The 20,349-nt window shown below is 52.1% G+C and overlaps 1 protein-coding gene across 1 annotated transcript in view; it reads right to left on the reverse strand.

Moving 5' to 3' along the window:
- Nucleotides 1–20,349, reverse strand: part of KSR2 (kinase suppressor of ras 2) — a 76,302-nt gene that overhangs the window by 46,997 nt on the left and 8,956 nt on the right. Inside the window, 1 exon segment of the mRNA XM_068209148.1 lies at nt 12,126–12,624. Coding sequence (XP_068065249.1) covers nt 12,126–12,624 — 499 coding nt within the window.

Genomic DNA, 20,349 nt, shown 5'->3' on the forward strand with positions numbered 1-20,349 from the left:
CATCCATCCATCCATCATCCATCCATCATCCATCCGTCCATCCATCCATCCATCCATCCATCATTCATCCATCCATCCATCCATCCATCATCCATCCATCCATCCATCCATCCATCCATCATCCATCCATCCATCCATCATCCATCCATCCATCCATCCATCCATCCCTCCATCATCCATCCATCCATCCATCCATCCATCCATCCATCATCCATCCATCATCCATCCATCCATCCATCCATCATCCATCCATCCATCCATCATCCATCCATCCATCCATCATCCATCCATCCATCCATCCATCCATCCATCCATCCATCATCCATCCATCCATCCATCATCCATCCATCCATCCATCCATCCATCCATCATCCATCCATCCATCCATCATCCATCCATCCATCCATCCATCCATCCATCCATCCATTCTCCTACACAGGTTGGAATGAGATATCTCCAAGGTCCTTCCCAGCCCAAACCACTCCATGATTCCATAGTGACAGGACAAAGGGAAATGGTTTCAAACTAAAAGAGGGGAGATTTAGATGGGATTTTGGGAAGGAATTCCTCCCTGGGAGGTGGGCAGGCCCTGGCACAGGGGTGCCCAGAGAAGCTGTGGCTGCCCCTGGATCCCTGGCAGTGCCCAAGGCAAACATTTCCATCCTCCTCTCATTTACCCAAAGTGGGGAAAAACATGTTGGAAATGCATCCTGGTCCTCCCAGCCTAAATTCCCCATCCTAGCTGGGCAGGGGGAACCCTCTTCCCTGTGCCAGGCTCCCAATTCCGCAAGGACAGCAGAGGCAAAAAAGGGGAATTAAAAAAAAACCAAAAAACTAAAAACATAAAACCAAAACCAAAACAAAACATCCAAAAAAACCCCACCAAAAAACCACAAAAAACCAAAAATCCACAAAAAAAACCCCTCAAAAAACAAACAAAAAACTCAAAAAAAAAACAAACCCCCAAAAAAAAAAAAAAAGGCAAAACTTCAGCCTAATTTCAATTTTCCATAGGGATAAAGCCCAAGTCAACCCTGCTTCAGGAAAGGGAGGCAGGATTATGGAGCAGATATTTTTTATTTTGGCTCCAAAGGGATTTGAGGGAGTACAGAGAACCACACCTGGTCCATCTCGAGGCTTGCAGCCCCCCAAAATCTGGGAGTCGCCCAGAGCACCCTCCAGGGATGGCAGGAAAATGCCACCATGGGCCAAGGGTGTCTTCCTTGCCAGATTTGGAGCAGATCACGAAATCTGGACATCCCCACATTTTTTTGCCTCTCTCCATGGTTGTCCCACCCTCTTCCCTGCTCCAGAAGGCTCCAAAGCTGGGTATTCCTGGGATTCTACCCCTCGCTGCAGGTCCCCTGCAGCACATCGGGATCAGCCCCTGTTCCACGCAGCCCTTGGCTTCCCAAACATTTCTCAAAATCCCGCATCTCAGCCCTTGGCACATTGTGAGCACCCCCAGCATCCCCCTCTCCTTCACCTCTCACACCCGCTAACCCTCTGCAGACCCAGAATTCCTCATTTTCCTCCTTTATCCCGTGCATCCCTCGGCCGGGAGAGCCCAAACCAACCCCCCAAGGCAGAGCTCGTGGAGCATCGGGGCTAATTCCTGCCTCGGGACGCTCGGGAAAATCAGTGCCGGGAGCGATTCCTTCTCAGATGGGTGAATGCCAGCGATTGGGGCCGTAATTTCATGCAGGAATTCGCTAAATATATAATGACAGATAAAAAAAAATATATAAAAATGGGGAATAAAATAAAATGAAATGAAATAAAATAAAAAAAGCCGAGCGAGTTTGAAGCGTTTAATGCAAATCCCTTTAGGCGTCAATCCCGCCTGAATGGCTCATCCCCGCCTGCTCGGTGGGATCAGTCAAACGCTTATCACCGGCTTTGGGGGGAAAAAAAATAGAGGGTTTCAACAGACGCTGAAAAACAGGAGCAGACACCGGGACAAAGGGCCCGTCACTGCTTTCCGGAGCCGGCGGGAGGGCAGGGGTTGACAGCGGCGTGCGGGGCGGGGAGGGTGTGGATGTTACAGGATTTCCACAGAAAGGAGCCCGGCGAGGTTTTGTCCTGCTGGGATGTGCCGGGGTGGTTTGGTGGCTGGAAGAGCAGGATGCGCTGGGAGAAGCTGGAATGTGAGGATGGGCACAGTGGGATCCGTGTGTTACAGGGAGCAAAAATCCAATGTTCACAGGGCTGTGATGCTCCTGGAATACGGCTCATCCCAAAAAGCATCCCAAAGGGGACACCCCAACCATTCCTCAGCTCTGGCAGCGCTCATCCTCCATTCCCAACTCTTAAAAAACCCGGAAATCGAGTAAGTAGCAACCTGCTCGGCAGGCATTTGTTGTCACTTCCATTCTTGTTGCCGTTAAAAAGAATTAAAACGGGTTTAATCTAAAATTTAACCACAAAGCAGGAGCTGCCCCTGCAGCCGCGGGAGCCAGGTGATGTTTTATTCACCACTTTGCTCCTCGCCAGCACACACTAATTTCCACACAAGCGTTGCTCTTAAAGGAAGGGAAATAGAGTGGGAAATAAAAATAAAAATAAAAATCCTCTCATCGGTATTTCAGCTGCAAAGGATTAAAGTACGCTGCTGCCTGGCCAGGAGTGCGTGGCCCTGGCCGGGATTCAGCCCCAAAGATTTATGGCTTTTGGAGTGGTTTAATTGCACAATATTCCCGATTAAATCAGAGCAAGTAGCAGGTGAAGTGCTGCCCCTGTACCTCCTACAGCAGCAGCATCCACTGGAATGGCAAAAAAAAAAGGAAGAAAAGCCTCAGATTCACTCTGGCATTCTTTCAGGCAAGAATTATTTGGTGGGAAGGGAGCTTGAAGATTATTTTATCCCAACCTTGCCACGGGCAGGGACACCTCCCACTGACCCAGGGATCCAGGGGCAGCCACAGCTTCAATCTGTGCTTTCAGGGAACAATTCTTTCCCAATTTCCCATCCATCCCTGCCCTCTGGCAGTGGGAAGCCATTCCCTGTGTCCTGTCCCTCCTCACCAAAGCCCCTCTCCAGAACTTCTGCCACTTCTCCCTTCCTGTTCCCATATTGGCACACAGATGGCAAAATCTGACCTTTTTCTCCAAGGATTCCCAAATAAACCATTACAAAACCCACCCCGGCTAAGGAGTCTGTGCATTCCCAAACAGCCTTGGAGAGCTGGGATCAAAACCAGCCCAGCTGGATCTGTCTCAGCCCAGAGGCACCAGGTCACCTTTGGCACCAGGATAAACACACAGCTCCGTGCCCAGTGCCATCCCACATCCCAAATCCCTCTGGTGCACTCAGGATGGCACCAGCTTCTTAAGGAATTTCAGCTTTCAAGGCAGTGGATTTTTTGAACCTGCCTGAAAAGCTGAAATTCCTTCATTCTCCACCCAAACCTGAGCAAGCTCCACACAATGTTCACACTCCTGAACAAGCTGGGGTTGAGATAAAGAAATAAACACAGAATATCCTCCAGGTGTTCCATTTATCCTCCTCATTCCCATAAAGAGGCAACAATCCCTCCCTCCCCCAGACAGAGGAAAAGCAGCTCCTTCGTATCAAAGCCTCAGCAGTTAAATATTTATCCAAGTGCCTGTCCCCACTTCCCTGGATGCCTGAATTTCCAGGCTCGAGTCTGACTGATCTATTATTCTCTTTTCCAAGCACAAAGTGGAACTTTTTTATTACAGCTGCAAATTATAAAGCCAGGAAATTCTTTGAAGGGAATTTGAGGCAAACAGGTTTCCCCCATCCCTACCCCTGCCTCCTCCTTGGGGCTGCAGGAACAGCACTGGGAGCAGACAGGGGCAGGAAGGAGCTGGAAGAGGTAATTGCCAGGATCCTGGAGCTGGAGCTGTTTCTCATTAAGCCCCTTCTGTTTTCTTGGTTGCCACCGTTACATTTCTTTGAGGGCCACCCAAGGGCAGTGCGGGTGAGCTGGGGCCAGCCAGGGCTGCTGGGGCTGAGGCTCCTTTAGATGGAGAAGCTTCCACAGGGATTCAGCCCCTGGAGCACCCTGAGGGGATTTCCCCAACCCCAGACCAGACAACCTCAGCCAGGTGTGGCAGATCCGCCCCAGACTGGACAATCCTGGAATGCTTTGGGATGGAAGGGACCTTAAAACTCATCTCATCCTCCCCCCTGCCATGGCAGGGACACCTCCCACTGTCCCAGGCTGCTCCAAACCCTGTCAACCTGGCCTTGGGCACTGCCAGGGATCCAGGGGCAGCCACAGCTGCTCTGGGCACCCTGTGCCAGGGCCTGCCCACCCTCCAGGGAACAATTCCTGCCCAATATCCCATCCACCCCTGCCCTCTGGCACTGGGAAGCCATTCCCTGTGTCTTGTCCCTCCATCCCTTGTCCCCAGTCCCTCTCCAGCTCTCCTGGAGCCCCTTGAGGCCCTGCAAGGGGCTCTGAGCTCTCCCTGGAGCCTTCTCTGCTCCAGGTGAGCACCCCCAGCTCTCCCAGGCTGGCTCCAGAGCAGAGGGGCTCCAGCCCTTGGAGCAGCTCTGTGGCCTCCTCTGGACTCTGAGCAGTACTCCCTGCTTTTGGTTTTCATCCCATTATTGCCAAGGAATCCCCTGGAGCACTTGGCCAACCCAGCAGCTGCTTGGGCCACCACAGCAGGTCAGGGCTGGGGTGGCAGGAGGGTCAGGAGAAGCTCCCACCAACCTCTTGAACCACAAAGAAGTGAAGAGGGGAGCTGCTCCCTGACTTTCCTGCACAGCTCCAGCTGGAAGACAGATCTGGGAAGAGCTTAGGCTCTGCCAAGACCATCAGTGGTTAGTCCCTCTCCTGGCCACCACTCGGGACACTGCCCACAGCCCCTGCCCTCTCCGTGCCCTCCCTCCCAGCTGGGCAGCAGGAGCACCAGGATTGCGGAGCCACCTCTCCCAGGATGTTAATCCTTATTTAAATTCACCCTCACACCTGTCTGGCTTTGGAAGGAGCCTCAACTCCTCATTAAAGGACACGGTGAGGATTTTCTCCTCTGAGCACGGTAAAGCTCCAGCGCTCTGGATGGAATAGCAGGGCCGTAATTAACATTAATGACACTCCTAAGGAGCGCCACAGCCTGGAGCAGTGGGATAATTCCAGCACGGAGCCAGGTTGGTACGGGGGCCACTCATCACTGTCACCTCACCGTGTGCAAACCATCCTTTGAGGGAGCTGGACACATTCCAGGAGCTGTGCACTGCTCCACAGCCCTGGCTCGCCAGCAGCGGCAGCGAGATTAATCAGGGGGATGATTTGGAAGCACAGGGAGAGATGCTGCTCGTTTTGCTCTCCAAATTCCCGCACTGCCACGCTCTTGCCCTCGCTGAAGTTCCAGGTTGGGCTCTGTTTTCAGGATAAATAACAGCATGGAGATCGTGGAATCCTTTATGTTTGAAAAGAGGGATCCTTTAGGTTGGAAAAGACCTTTGAAATCATGGAGTCCACCCCTGTCCCCAGGTGCCACATCCACACAAATTTTAAATCTCCCCAAGGATGGGGACTCCATGCCTGCCCTGGGCAGCTGTGCCAGTGCCTGACCACCCTTTCTTTCCATGAAGAAATGTTCCCAAAATCCACCCTGAGCCTGCCCTGGCCCAGCCTGAGGCCATTCCCTCTCCTCCTGTCCCTGTTCCCTGGAAGCACAGCCCAACCCCCCCGGCTGTCCCCTCCTGTCAGGAGTTGTGCAGAGCCACAAGGTCCCCCCTGAGGCTCCTTTTCTCCAGGCTGAGCCCCTTTCCAGCTCCCTCAGCCTCTCCTGGGGCTCCAGCCCCTTCCCAGCTCCGTTCCCTGCCCTGGACAAGCTCCAGCCCCTCCATGTCCTTCTTGTCATGTGGGACCCAAAACTGACCCCAACATCTGAGGTGAGTCACAGGGGACGGGCACTGCCCTGTTCCTGCTGCCACCCCAGGGCTGGGACAAGCCAGGTGCCAGTGCCCACCTTGGGAAGATGCTCCATGTGGATTATTTCCACACGTTGGCAACGTCCTGCTGCATCCACCTGCTCTGCAAACATCAATCTCCTGCTCATCCCCAACGCCAGGAGCCCACCTGCCTTTCCAAAGCTGGGGAATGTCACAGGAGCTGCCTGGATGCTCTCCTGAATCCTGCCCATGCAGAACATCAAATCATCGATCCACCAGGTGGATGAGAATTGCTACAAGGGGAAACATCATTATTATCAAGGTTGCAGAGCAGCAGAATTAATGACCCATCAGGGCCTATTTAGGACCAGCTTAAATGATTAAATCTGAGGCACAGCCTAAGCACGGGCTGCTCGGTGGGTGGGGAGGGTGGAGAAGACCTCTGGTCCCATGTTTTTGGAGGTGTGAGATTCAGTGTTTCACCTCTGTGCCCTCTGCTCCCAAGTTTTTGGAGGTCTGGGATTCAGTTTTTCACCTCTGTGCCTTGATGGCCCCCGTTGGGCAGTAGACTTGGCCAAGTGCCACAGGAAATATCCCGTTGTCAGGAATTTGTAATGTGGGATGGAGAAAAACACCCCCTGTGTCTAAAGTTAAAGTTGGAAATAATTCAAGGAAAAAGGAAAAGAAGAAACTGGGGATGTGCTCTATCACCAGTTCACATCTGAACTTCACGTCTGACTTCACCCAGCCAGGAAATCCTCATCTCAGTCTGGAAAAATCCCTCAAAAACCCACCTTGGCACCAATGGGGCAAAAGGGAAGGAAATGAACCCTCAGAAGGCTTTGAACCAACAGGTTTTTCCACCAGGAAAACACCCACACCCAGAATGTCACTGCAGCAACACAGGATAAGGAGAATTCATGGAAAATTTAGCCAAAATCCAGCTGCCTTGAGCTGGAGGAGCCTTGTGCCAGCCTAAACCTGATCTAGGTGCACCACAAAAATGTCCCGTCCTGTCCAGCAGCTGCTGCATGCTGGAACTCTGCACATCCCTGGGGCTCAGCCCCGTTGGGTTGTGTTCCCATGCGCCTTCTCCAGCTGCTTCCCAGAGGACGTTCCTTGAGGGCCACGGAGTCCATGGATCTGGCCAGACAGCCACAGCTGGGAAGCACAGGAGGGTTTGGGCTCATCTCCCCTTCACAAGGGTCAGGGATGAAAGGTGGGTCAGGGGATGGGTCTAAGGGGGGTCCAAAGATGAAGGATGGGTCAAAGGACAGGCCTGAAAGACAAAGGATGGGTCTAAGAAGGCGTCAGAAAAAGAGGGTCTAAGGAGGAGTCAGAGGAAGAGGGATGGGATAAAAGATGAAGGGTGGATCTAATGAGGGGTCCAAGGATGAAGGACGGGTCTAAGGATGAGTCAAAGGACAAAGGGTGGGTCAAGGAACGAAGGATGGATCAAAGGGTGGGTCTAAGGAGGGGTCCAGGGATGAAGGACAGGTCCAAGGACGGGCCTAAAGGTGAAGGAGGGGTCCAAAAATGGGTGAATGGATGAAAGATCTAAGGATGGGCCAAAGGCCAAAGGATGGGTCTAATGTGAGGTCCCAGGATGAAGGGTGGGTCCAAGAATAGGTCTAAAGATGAAAGGTAGGTCTAAGGATGCGTCTAAAAATGAAGAATGGTTCTAAGTACAAAGGAAAAGCCCAAGGACAGGCCAAAGGATGAAGGATGGATCAAAGAAGGGAGGGTGGACCAAAAGATAAAAAATGGTTAAAAGGGTGGGTCTAACAAGGGGCCCCAGGATGAAAGGTGGGTTCAAGGGCAGGTCTAAAGATGAAGGATGGGTCTAAGGATGGGTCTAAACATGAAGCATGGTTCTAAGCACAAAGGAAAAGTCTAAGTACGGGCCAAAGGATTCAAATGTCTAATGAGGAATCCCAGGACGAGTCCAAGGACAGGTCTAAAGATAAAAGATGTGTCTAAGGATGGGTCCCAGGATGATGGATATGTCCAAGTACAAAGAAAAGGTCTAAGAACAGGTCAAAGGATACCGGATGGGCCCAAGGACAAAGGCCAGGTCTAATGAGGGGTCCAGAGATGAAGGATGGGTTCAAGGGCAGGTCTAAAGATGAAGGACGGGACTAAGGATGGGTCCAAGGATGATAGGTGGGTCTAGGTAGAGGTCAAAGGATAAAGGATGAGCCAAAGGACAAAGAATTGGCCAAAGGCCAGGTCTAAAGAGGGGTCCAAGGATGAAGGATGGGTTCAAGGGGAGTCTAAAGATGAAAGATAAGGTCTAAGGATGGGTCCAAGGATGATGGGTGGGCCTAGGTAGAGGTCAAAGGACAAAAGATGGGCCAAAGGATGGGTCTAAGGGTAAAGTCCACCCACCCCAGGGCAGATCCCTCAGACACCCCTTCCAAGGGTTAACACACGCCCGTAACGACCTGGACTTCTGTTCCCCAACTAATGGATTTTTGAGACCTCCCGTTCCGAGTTTGTTTCTTTCCTGGCTCCTGGCTGATGGATAATCATTAACTATCCATGAGAGATTCCAATGGCCCGTGGAATTCATGAGGTATTAAATGGGCATTATTTTATCAGCCACTCTCAATGTTTTGTTTCCATTTCAGGACCATTGCTGAGATGTTTATGGGTTGTGGATTTATGGAAGTCAGGGGACCTTTTCAGGAGTAATGTCCCGTACCTCGGAGTTGCGGTCGACAGCTAGAGACTCCATGCAGGAAAATTGGAGGCTGGGAGCTCAAAAAAAAAAATCAGACTTAACCCCTGCCTCAGAAGGTCTTGGCATACAGAAATGATGGATTAAACGCTGGGAATAAGATCCAAAACACAACATTCAAAGGAGTTTATGAGCTGTCATCAGGAATCAAGCAGTACAAGGTGGCCTTGCTCGGGGGGGGGGGGACCCGGTCGCTGCTGCTGCTGTCACAAATAAATGGTGGCGTTTTATTTTCTGTCTGTGCCAAGGTGGAAAAATCCGGGGGGGCAGCCCTGGAGAACCCCAAGGGCTCCACTCCATCAATCCCAACCCACAGCTCATGGGGAGAGAGATTTCTCCTTCTGCCAAAGTCACCCCTGGCTCCCCAGAGCCCGTTTCACCCCATCCTGAGCTGGGGAAGGATAAAGGGACTTTGGATGTGTGACTGGACACAGGGAATGTGTCCAGAGGGCAGGGATGGATGCAATATTGGGAAGGAATTGTTCCCTGGGAGGGTGGGCAGCCCGAATTGCTCCCTGGCAGGGTGGGCAGCCCTGGCACAGGGTGCCCAGAGCAGCTGTGGCTGCCCCTGGATCCCTGGCAGTGCCCAAGGCCAGGTTGGACAGGGCTGGGAGCAGCCTGGGATAGTGGGAGGTGTCCCTGCCCATGGCAGGGGTGGGACAAGATGGTCCTTAAGGTTCCTTCCCACCCAAACCATTCCATGAATCAGCCTGAGGGACACCAACGTCTCTCCTGGAAGGGTCTCAGAAGGGTCCTTGCAGAGACCAGGCAGGATGGGGGTAAATCTCCACCCCAAATCACTCCAGGAGATCCCACCCAGCACTTGGGATCCCCAGGAGAGTCCTCAAACTCTCAGTTCTTCATGTCCAGCCCCTCCTTCCATGCTGGAACAGGACACAGGGAACAGAAAGCCCCAATCCAAAGCAACCCAAGGGCCCAGGGGCACAACTAAACCCCAGAAGGGGTTGATCAGGGAAGGCTCCAAATCCTCCTCCAGGGATGAGCTCCCTCCTGCAGGAAGCACAGAGGACTCAGACTTCAGGGACACTGTAAAAGTGTGGCATTAAAAAAAAACCCATCCTCAAATTCCATGGCCATGGCCATAAAATAACAATTAGCTGAGAAGAGCCTGAAAATATTTCCATTTTAATCCACTTTTTATCTGTGCCAGGCATTTTCCACCTCATCCAGGCTAATAAACAGCTTCCACTCCAGCAGGGCTGTGCTGGAAAAAAAGAGGGAAAAAAGAAGAAGCTGCCTCTTTAATGTACTAATTACAATCCAGAACCACTAATGGGATTAGCAGGCAGGATTTAGTGGTTGTCTCCTGCAAAATCATTAAGTGCCATTAGAGAAAATGAAATTCCCTGTTTCTCCAAGAGGTTTGCAGGAATCCGGATCCAACCCGGCGTAGCGGCCCCTGGAGCACAACGGGGCCCTGTCAGTATTGGCACTTTCCTTGATTAATTCCCTAATCAGGAGGTGAAATTGCCCAGCACCACTGGGAAGAGAGCACTGGAGACACTGGGAGAACTGGCTGCAGACAGGCAAAGGAATCATGGAATGGTTTGGATGGGAAGGGACCTCAAAGCTCATCCAGTGTCACCCCCTGCCGTGGGCAGGGACACCTTCCACTGTCCCAGGCTGCTCCAAGCCCCGTCCAACCTGGCCTGGGACATTCCAGGGATCCAGGGGCAGCCACAGCTGCTCTGGACACCCTGTGCCAGGAAGGTGGAGAGTGATGAAGGCAGAGGGGACACCACTGTGTGTTTGTGTCACCCCGTGTGGCATTTCCATCTCCACGCCCTTCCCTGTTCCTTCCCTTTGCAGGGAACTCTGGGCACCCCATCCCCACACTGGGGAATCAGTGGCCAGAAGATTTAATGGTGTCCAGCTCCATGTCAGAGTGACCACGAGTGCTGGAAGGTGTCCCCGCCCTTGGAACGACATGAGCTTTAAGGTCCCTTCCAGCCCAAACCTCGATTCCTTTGATCTCTACCTGACTGCATCCAGTTTTCCCAGCATCTCCAGCTCTCCCTTCCCAGTAGTGCCTGGCAATTTCAGCTCAGGATCATCAGGGACTATCCAGTGACCAACCCAGGGATCAAACAGGGCAAGCTCTGCCCTCAGTGAGACCTTCTCCAGCTGAGGCAGAGCATGGATTGGGGGCTGGAATGCCGAGAAAAGCAGGAGAAAGGAGAGGCTGATCCCCAGGAATGCAGGGATGCTCCCTGGGGACACGGGGGTGCTCCTGGGGACCGAACAAAGCAAACACTTCTCCAGTGCCTAAGCACGAGGGGGAGGGTGGCCTTCCAGGAGGCATTTTCCAGCTGAAATGGCTTTGTTCCCAAAAGCTAAAAGCCTTTGGAGACCAAAAATTCCCAGCTCAGGGGAATAGGGGGGTGGATGATCACCCTCACTTCATGCAATGATGGCTGCCACAGCCCGGGGGACAAGTGACACCGCAATGCTGAGGCCACCAGACACATCTGCCACCCCCAAACCTGCCCTGGTTCCCTCTGCCCCAAGAAGGGGAGCTCCAGGTCAGGCACTGGGAGCACCTCAGTGGATTTAACCCTTCCTGTGTCCCAGCTGGAGCTGCCCAAACACCACGGATATGTCGGAGGGTCTGTGCTGTGCCAAGGCATCCATGCTCCCTCCACAGCCCTCAGGGGACTCTTCCCAGGATTCTGGCACGGCCTTTTTATCCTCAAGAACCCCAAATTTTGGGATGAAAAGAGCAGTTTGTCCTGAGATCCTGTTTTGGACCAGCTCCATGCCGAAACACCCTCAGAGGGAGGAGGTGATGTCCCAAAGTGGCCACGAGTCCCCTCTGCCACCCCATGCCATGGCAGGAGAAAGGTTTTCCGAGCGGGGCCGCGGAAAGGGATGGAAAGGGATGGGGAGGGAATGTGGTGATGCCAGAGAATCCTTTCCCTGCCCAGCAGCAGCCTCTGCCGGCAGCGGAGCCGCAGAGCAGGAGCCGCGGGGATGTGGCAGAGCCTGGAGAGCGCGCTCCGAGCACCGCCAGGGATAGGAAAGATCCCGGGGGGTCTCCAGAACAGAAACTGTCCTCTCCATGAGGATTTATAAATCCATATATCCATATGATTATTGCCATCTCTCTCCGGCGTGCACTCACTTCCCCACGCAGTCGTCACGGCCGTTCCCGTGCAGCAGCTGGAAAATCCAGCCCTCCCATCCCACATTCCGGCATTGCCAGGCAGCAATCCTGGACCCCTGGGTGCTCCCTGTCCACCCCAAAATGAGATCCCGGGGCAGCAGAACACCATCCCACAACATCCCCGCTCCCTATCCACCCCAAAATGAGATCCGGGGGAGCAGAACCGACACCATCCCACAACATCCCCGCTGCAAGGAGCTGCAAAAAGGAATTTCCACACGAAACCTCCAGACAAAACACCGACATTTAGGCATAAATGTGCTTTTTCCAAGGCGCTGCGATGAGGTTTATCCCCCCCAACACGCACCAGCACCCGGGCCACCACTTACTTGGGGGTGTGCGCCTCATCCACGCGATGCCCCAGCTGGAACTCGTGGGATTTGCTCCGGTGCAGCGCCGTGAATCCCGGGATGAGGTGGATCAGCTTCCGCGACGAGGGCGGGGGCGTCCCGGGGGGCTTCAGCTTGTTCCTGCGGCGCACGGGCGGGGTCCCCGGCGGCGTCATGGTGGTGACGATGTTGGGGGTGCGCGGGGGGGTGTGCGCGGCGTGGCGCTGCCGTGGGGACGGTGGCAGGGAGCGGTGGCCGGATTCCAGGGGTGGGCACAGCCCCGGGTGGCCCTCCACAGTCAGGCGGTCCACGTGGGTGTACATGGGGCCGTGGGACGAGCTGGCGTGGCAGTGGTGCTGCCCGCACTTGGGCTGGACCTTGGGGCTCAGGTGCGTCCTGCCCCAGGGTCCCGGCTCCGGGGGGCAGCCGGGGCTGTTCTCCTTGCCCGGCTCCGTGCTCGGCCACTGGATGGTCCAGTCCTGCTTGGAGAGGCTCCCGCCTGGAGAGGACACAGAGACACGGCCATGCGGTGGGGCAGAGGATGGGAATTCCCTGCTCAGCCCTGGAGGTGTTAGAGATCCCATCCCTGGGAGTGTTGGTGGGTTGGATGGGGCTGGGAGCAGCCTGGTTGAGTGGAATGAGATGATCCTAAAGGCTTCTTCAACCCAACTATTCCATGAGTGATTCCATGCTGGCACTGCATCCCAGCAAGAAGCTTCTCTGTGTTACAGAATCTTGGAATGGTTTGTGTGGGAAGGGACCTTAAGGATCATCTCATGCCACCCCCTGCCATGGCAGGGACACCTCCCACTGTCCCAGGCTGCTCCCAGCCCCATCCAGCCTGGCCTTGGGCACTGCCAGGGATCCAGGGGCAGCCACAGCTGCTCTGGGCACCCTGTGCCAGGGCCTGCCCACCCTCCCAGGGAACAATTCCTTCCCAATGTCCCATCCATCCCTGCCCTCTGGCACTGGGAAGCCATTCCCTGTGTCCTGTCCCTCCATCCCTTGTCCCCAGTCCCTCTCCAGCTCTCCTGGAGCCCCTTCAGGCCCTGGAAGTGGCTCTGAGCTCTCCCTGGAGCCTTCTCCTCTCCAGGTGAGCACCCCCAGCTCTCCCAGCCTGGCTCCAGAGCAGAGGGATGGGTGGCCTGAAGACCTCAGAGATTCCCACAGGATCATCCATTCCCACCTCTGCCATGGGCAGGGACGCCTTCCACTATCCCAGGCTGCTCCAAGCCCTGTCCAACCTGGCCCCGGGCACTGCCAGGGATCCAGGGGCAGCCACAGCTGCTCTGGAGATCCCTCTGTGAAGCCCCACCACTCTGAGAGGAATTTGCCAGGGGTGGAGGTGTCCCCACATGTCCCACACCACCTCCAGCTCCCGCTGCCACCCCAAATGGTGGCACTGGGATGGAACACCCCCGCTGGGACGGTGACACCCCTCACCTGGCCCAGGCTGATGCCCACCTCACCCCCATCTGTGCCATTTGTATAACGAGGGGGCTGTAATTAACAGAAGCTCCTCTCCACTCCTAATTATCCATCGCCACCAGGAGCAAAGCAGCACCTTCAGAGCACCCCAGGGATGATCCGGGTGGAATTTGGTCCCTGCTCCCAGCTTTTGAGGCCTTTTGATTGCCCCCATCAAGGAAAACCCAATTCTCCTCATTTTCCAAATCCCCTCATTTCCCCCTCCCTGGCTGGGTTGGTAATTGGATCCTCTCCCCTCGCTCCCGCCTTTCCACGGGAATGTTCCAGTTCAAGCTCCAGAGGAAAAGGAGAGGCTTGGGAAATGAAAGGTTTGGGTTGAAAGAAAGCTTCGAGTCAAGGGGTGGAGGATGGGGCATGAGGAGTTTGCTGGAATCATTTTCTCGGTGCAGAACATCAAAATAAAAGATAAAAAATGCCAAAATAATTGTAAAATATGAAAAAATCAGCAGGAAAAAATTCCCAAATAATAGTAAAATATTTTTAAAATAACAGTAAACAATTCATAAATAATTGTAAAATGTTTAAAAGTGTATCAACAAAGAATAAAAATAAAAAATATTCAAAATCTTAAACATTGAAATGAATTCATTAGGATGAATAAGAAATTAAAGTAAAAAAGTAATATTAGTTAAAATGTTTACAAATTAAAAGTAATAAATTAGAATAAAATATTATTTAAATAATAATTTAAAGGTTTTTAATTAAAGTTATTTAACTGAAATTAAAATACATCAAAATAAAGTAAAAATAATAATTAAAAACTCTAAAAATAAAACAAATTAATTAAAATGAATAAGAAGTACAAATAAATGAAAAGTAAGAAGTAAAAATGTTAGAAATTAAAATTAATTAGAACAAATAAGAAATAAAAATAAATAAAAACTATTAATGTTTAAAAATAAAATAATTCATTAGAATGATGAACAAATAAAAATAAATGAAACTAAAAAGGAGAATAATAAGAATATTTGCAAAAGTTTAAAAAATCTGAAAAATCTCAGCTATGCAAATCATGCTTTTCCCATTGGCCACTTCGCTCGCCTTGATTTGCATAACGCCGAGCCGGCCCGGCGCTAATTAGCGGCGTTAATGAAGATGGGGTGAGGATCTCCGTGCGCCCCCCGTGTCCCCGCCGATGCTCCCGGGAATAACAACAACTCCCGGTCCGGGCTAAAAATAACGGGAAAAGCCGGGAAAAGTTAATTCCCGGCAGGAAGGCGGCAGGTAGCGAGATGGGATCAGCTTAAAGCGGGAATGCGCTTAAGAGGGGAAAAAACCAACAAAAATATCCCAAAGCTCCTCTGGCTCCAAAGCCTGTTAGAGGCTGGCGGATTCCGCTCCCTCCCGGCTGCTGCTGCTCTGATTCCCGGCTGGAAAGCACCGGGAGAGCTGGCACGGAGGGAAAGTCCCCTCTGCCCCGTTTGTCCCCAGACTGGCCGCCTGATTGCTCCTCAAAACTTCGTTGTTTTGTGTAGATCCCAAATATGATCTATTATATTATTTAATAACATATTTAATATATTTGTTTATTATTATAGATTATTATATATTATAATATACGATGTTTGTTTAATATATTATAAATATATTCTTTATTGGATATAAATTATTATATATATAATTTAAGAATATATATTTAAACATATATATAATATATTATATATAATTATATGAAGACATATATAATCTATACATTATATATATTATATATATAATATGTATTCTCTATTCATATTCTATATTCTATATTCTATACTCTATATTCTATATTCTATATTCTATATTCTATATTATATGTTATATATTCTATATTCTATATTCTATATTCTAAGCATATTTATTTACTAATAATTATATTATTTTTTGGATATCAGCCACAGCCACCCCCCAATCCCATAGTCCACCTTTCCTGTCCCTCTGGATGCTCCTTTTGGATGAATTTGGCATCATGAATCCCCTCAGATCCGTCCCTCCACCCCATTTCAGCAGGGAAACTTTTCCCAAAGCGCTCCATTAAAAACCGACAGGAAAACCAACTCCTGGGAGGAGGAGGCAGCGCTGGGATGCAGCTCACGGATCCAGAGATGGAGAAATTCCCAACAACAAAGAACAAGTTTTGCTTTGTTTGCCTAAAAGGAGAAGGTTGGGAATAATTCCCATGGGAGCTGGCGAGGCAGCCCTGCTGCTCCTCGGGATGCTCCGAGCGCTCCTTCCCTTCCCAAAAGCTGCTCCCAGGTGACCAAACTGGAGCTTTTGGAATGCCCAGGGTTTTTTGGGAACCCCCAGGTCCCAGCACCCACATGCCAGGATAGCAGCCTCTGGAATGGACTCTGGCATCCCCCAGCTTGGCAGCATGGGAATATCAGGAAGTTTAACTCTTCCCTCCTCTCCACCGCACCAGCACAGCTCCCAAATTCCCTCCAAATGGGGATTTTTCCTGCTTTTCCCTCACTGCTCCCGACCCTGCCTGACCCCACGCTGTCCCCAAGCCACCCTCAGCCTTCCCAGGGCTCATCAATATTCCATTCCAGCTCATTTTTCCCGGTAGGACACTTAAAAAACCTGCACACATCCCTCAGCAGTCACACCCCATCAACTCCTCGAGCCACAGCTCCACTCGGATTTGATATTAAATTAATCCCACTCTGACATCAAACTCGAAAACAAAACCCCACTGCCAAGGATCCAAGGAAAGCCCAATGCAGCCCTGTTAACACCACGAAGCAGGGGAGTTAGTGTGGTATTTGCCACACTCTGATTTATGGGATGCTCCAGGGTTTTCCCTGCTGCCCCCAGGACGCTCGGCTTGGGAAGCGCCTCCTTTTCCAAGCCCATGCTGGCAAAATCCATCTCCATGAAACAGCCACCAGCTCCCTGCCCAGGCCGGGGCAGCCTGGGAAATTAGAGGCTTCTAATTAACGACTCAATAAATAAAGATGGATGGGAAAGGTTAATCCTGAACCTCATTCCTGCTTTATGAATACAAATCTTGGCGTCTCAGAATCGGCCGCTGCGGCTCCTGCCAAGGAATTCCAGCTTTTAAGGAAGATGCAACTTGTTCATTAATTACATTTTTAGGGTGAGGACAACGTATTGATTCTCAAGGAGATAAAATGCAGCTAAAATAGAGATAAAAGGCATTTCTGAGGCAGTTGGTGCATCTGGGGCTCCTCTGGGGGGCTATCATATCCCAACAGATCTAAAATCCCAACAGTGCATCCCAAAGAGAGCCTCGCTGCTCCCGGGATGCTTTTCCATCCCCATCCTAAAAACTCCCAGACAGCTCCTCAGGGCTGTGCCAAACCTCACTGTCACAGAGGCATGGAGCCAGGCAGCAGTTCAAAATCCCTGGAATCCAGCAGATGATGGATGGATGGATGGCTGATGGATGGATAATGGATGGATGATGGATGGATGGATGGATGATTGATGGATGGATGGATGGATGATGGATGGATAATGGATGGATGATGGATGGATGGATGGATGATTGATGGATGGATGGATGGATGATGGATGGATAATGGATGGATGATGGATGGATGGATGGATGATTGATGGATGGATGGATGGATGATGGATGGATGGATGGATGAATGATGGATGGATGGATGGATGGATGGATGGATGATGGATGCATGATGCATGGATGGATGATGGATGGATGGATGGATGGATGGATGGATGGATGATGGATGGATGGATGGATGGATGGATGATGGATGGACGGATGGATGATGGATGGATGGATGGATGAATGATGGATGGATGGATGGATGGATGGATGATGGATGATGGATGTATGATGGATGGATGGATGATGGATGGATGGATGGATGGATGGATGGATGGATGATGGATGGATGATGGATGATGGATGGATGATGGATGGATGGATGGATGGATGGATGGATGGATGGATGGATGGATGGATGATGGATGGATGATGGATGGATGATGGATGGATGGATGGATGGATGGATGGATGGATGATGGATGGATGATGGATGGATGATGGATGGATGGATGGATGATGGATGGATGAATGGAGGGATGGATGGATGGATGGATGGATGGATGGATGAATGATGGATGGATGGATGGATGGATGATGGATGGATGGATGGATGGATGGATGGATGGATGGTGGATGGATGGATGGATGGATGGATGGATGTGTGATGGATGGATGGATGTGTGATGGATGGATGGATGGATGGATGGATGGATGATGGATGAATGGATGGCTGGTGGATGATGGATGGATGGATGGATGGATGATGGATGGATGGATGATGGATGGATGGCTGATGGACGGGTGGATGGATGGATGATGGAGAGATGGATGGATGGATGGATGATGGAAGGAGGGATGGATGATGGATGGATGATGGAGAGATGGATGGATGGATGGATGGATGGATGATGGATCGATCGATGGATGGATGATGGATGGATGGATGGATGTGTGATGGATGGATGGATGTGTGATGGATGGATGGATGGATGGATGATGGATGGATGGATGGATGGATGAATAATGGATGGATGGGTGGATGGATGGATGGATGGATGATGGATGGATGGATGGATGGTGGATGGATGGATGGATGGATGGATGGATGGATGAAGGTATGGATGGATGTATGATGGATGGATGGATGGATGGATGGACGGATGGATGGATGGATGGATGGATGAAGGTATGGATGGATGTATGATGGATGGATGGATGGATGGATGGATGGACGGATGGATGGATGGATGGAATGGATGGATGGATGGATAAAAGCAGCACAGCACCCCCCTTAGTGCACCCCAAAGCCACAAATCCACCACTGCTCAGTCCCCAGCAGCCCAGGGGGACATTCTCAAGGTCCCAGCAGTGCTGCTCTGCCCCATCCCAATCCCATATGCCCCCAAAACACACTGCCTGAACAGTAGGGAATCTGAAGCTGGGTGGGATGATTGGCTCCCACTCCCCACCCACAGCCCATGGCATCCAGGGAGCATCCTGCCCTTCCCTGGCCAGAAATCCCACTGTTCCCAACTCCCTGCTAGCAGGAGAGGGGCAGGGACTCTACTCCTGCTCTCCCAGGGGATGAAAAGAGGCGGATTTCCTGGGATGGAGCTGTTTGCTTGGCAGAAGCAGGGAACAGGAAACCCCTCTGGCATCACAGGTGGCGCTTCCCACACCCAAATCCTCAAGAAATTCAGGGAGATTTGGTCTCCTCCACTGCCTGGGAGCTCCTGCACCCCTTGGGGCTCTGCCTGTCACCTCCCTGTCCCCAAGGCTGTGTCATCCACGGGACAATGCATCTCCAGCACTGCACGGACCCACAGCAGCTGGCATTTCCAAGGATCCTGATCCAGCTCTGGCTGAGCAGGAGTGGCACAGCAGCATCCCGGCAATGCCAGAGGGACAGAGCAGCTGCTCCCGCCGGGAGCAGCGGGGGTGATGGATGGAGTTAAATGGGAAACAAACACTCCATGCCCGGTGGCTCTCTCCTGCCGGGATCCAATGAACCACCAGGAATGCTGGCAGCCCCATCAGCTGCCCCATTAGGGAGCAAATGGAGCAGCAGCATCCCACAGACCTCCGGTACTTCCATCTCCTCCTCCTTCCATCTCCTCCAGCCGGAAAACTCTGGAAGAACCCGAGAAACTTCCTGCAGCTGCCGAGCCAAAGGCCAAGGCGGATTTTCCAAAGCAGGGAATTCCCTGGGCCGAGCGGGCAGAGGGAGAGAGTGGGATTTGTTTGGAAGAGCCTTTAAAAGTCAAAGGTGTTTAAACAAAGAGCAGCTGAGAGCCTTCCCAGGGCTCCCAGGGAGGCACCACTGCCCTTCCTCAAATAGCAGGGAGACTTCATGGAAATGCCAAGGGGAAGGGAGGCAGGAGCTGGATTTAGGGAGCTGGAGTGGGGGGATGCTCCCTAGGGAATGGCAGGCTGGGCTCAGACAGCCCCACCTCGCCCCCAGTGCCACTGTCCCCAGCACGGGGTGGCACTGCCACTCTGTGGCATGTAGAAGGCCTGGAGAGGATCCAGAACTGGTGGATGTGGCCAGGGTCTCTCCAGGCTGGAGCTGGGGATCCCTCTCTGGGACATTCCATGCCCTGGGGACACTGCTGGTCCCCCAAAGCTTCCCCTCCTTGAAACCATGTCACATCATCAGCACTGTCCCCTGCTGTCCCCAGGGGCTGCTCCACACCTGCAAAGCCCAGATGAAAACCCAGCAGGGCTCATTCCCAGCCTCCCAAACCCTGGGGTGCAGCTGTGTTGGAGGAGCCCCTCTAGAAGAAACAGGAGCCAAGCAGAAGGGTCTGGGGTCCCAAAATCATGGGGGTCTGGGGTCCCCTAATCACCGGGGTTTGCTGCTGCCCCAGAGCCACCCCCTGTGCTGGCAGTGCTCTTCCCGAGCTGGCACCACAGAATTATGGGGATGGGGATGGGCTGTGCCAGAGGGGCTGGAGTGTGTCCAGGGAAGGGAACGGAGCTGGGAAGGGGCTGGAGCCCCAGGAGAGGCTGAGGGAGCTGGAAAGGGGCTCAGCCTGGAGAAAAGGAGCCTCAGGGGGGATCTTGTGGCTCTGCACAACTCCTGACAGGAGGGGACACGCCGGGGGGGGTCGGGCTGTGCTCCCAGGGAACAGGGACAGGAGGAGAGGGAATGGCCTCAGGCTGGGCCAGGGCAGGCTCAGGGTGGATTTTGGGAACATTTCTTCATGGAAAGAAAGGGTG

This window comes from Anomalospiza imberbis, chromosome 18 (genome assembly GCF_031753505.1).
Source record: "Anomalospiza imberbis isolate Cuckoo-Finch-1a 21T00152 chromosome 18, ASM3175350v1, whole genome shotgun sequence".
Taxonomy (NCBI): Eukaryota; Metazoa; Chordata; class Aves; order Passeriformes; family Viduidae; genus Anomalospiza; species Anomalospiza imberbis.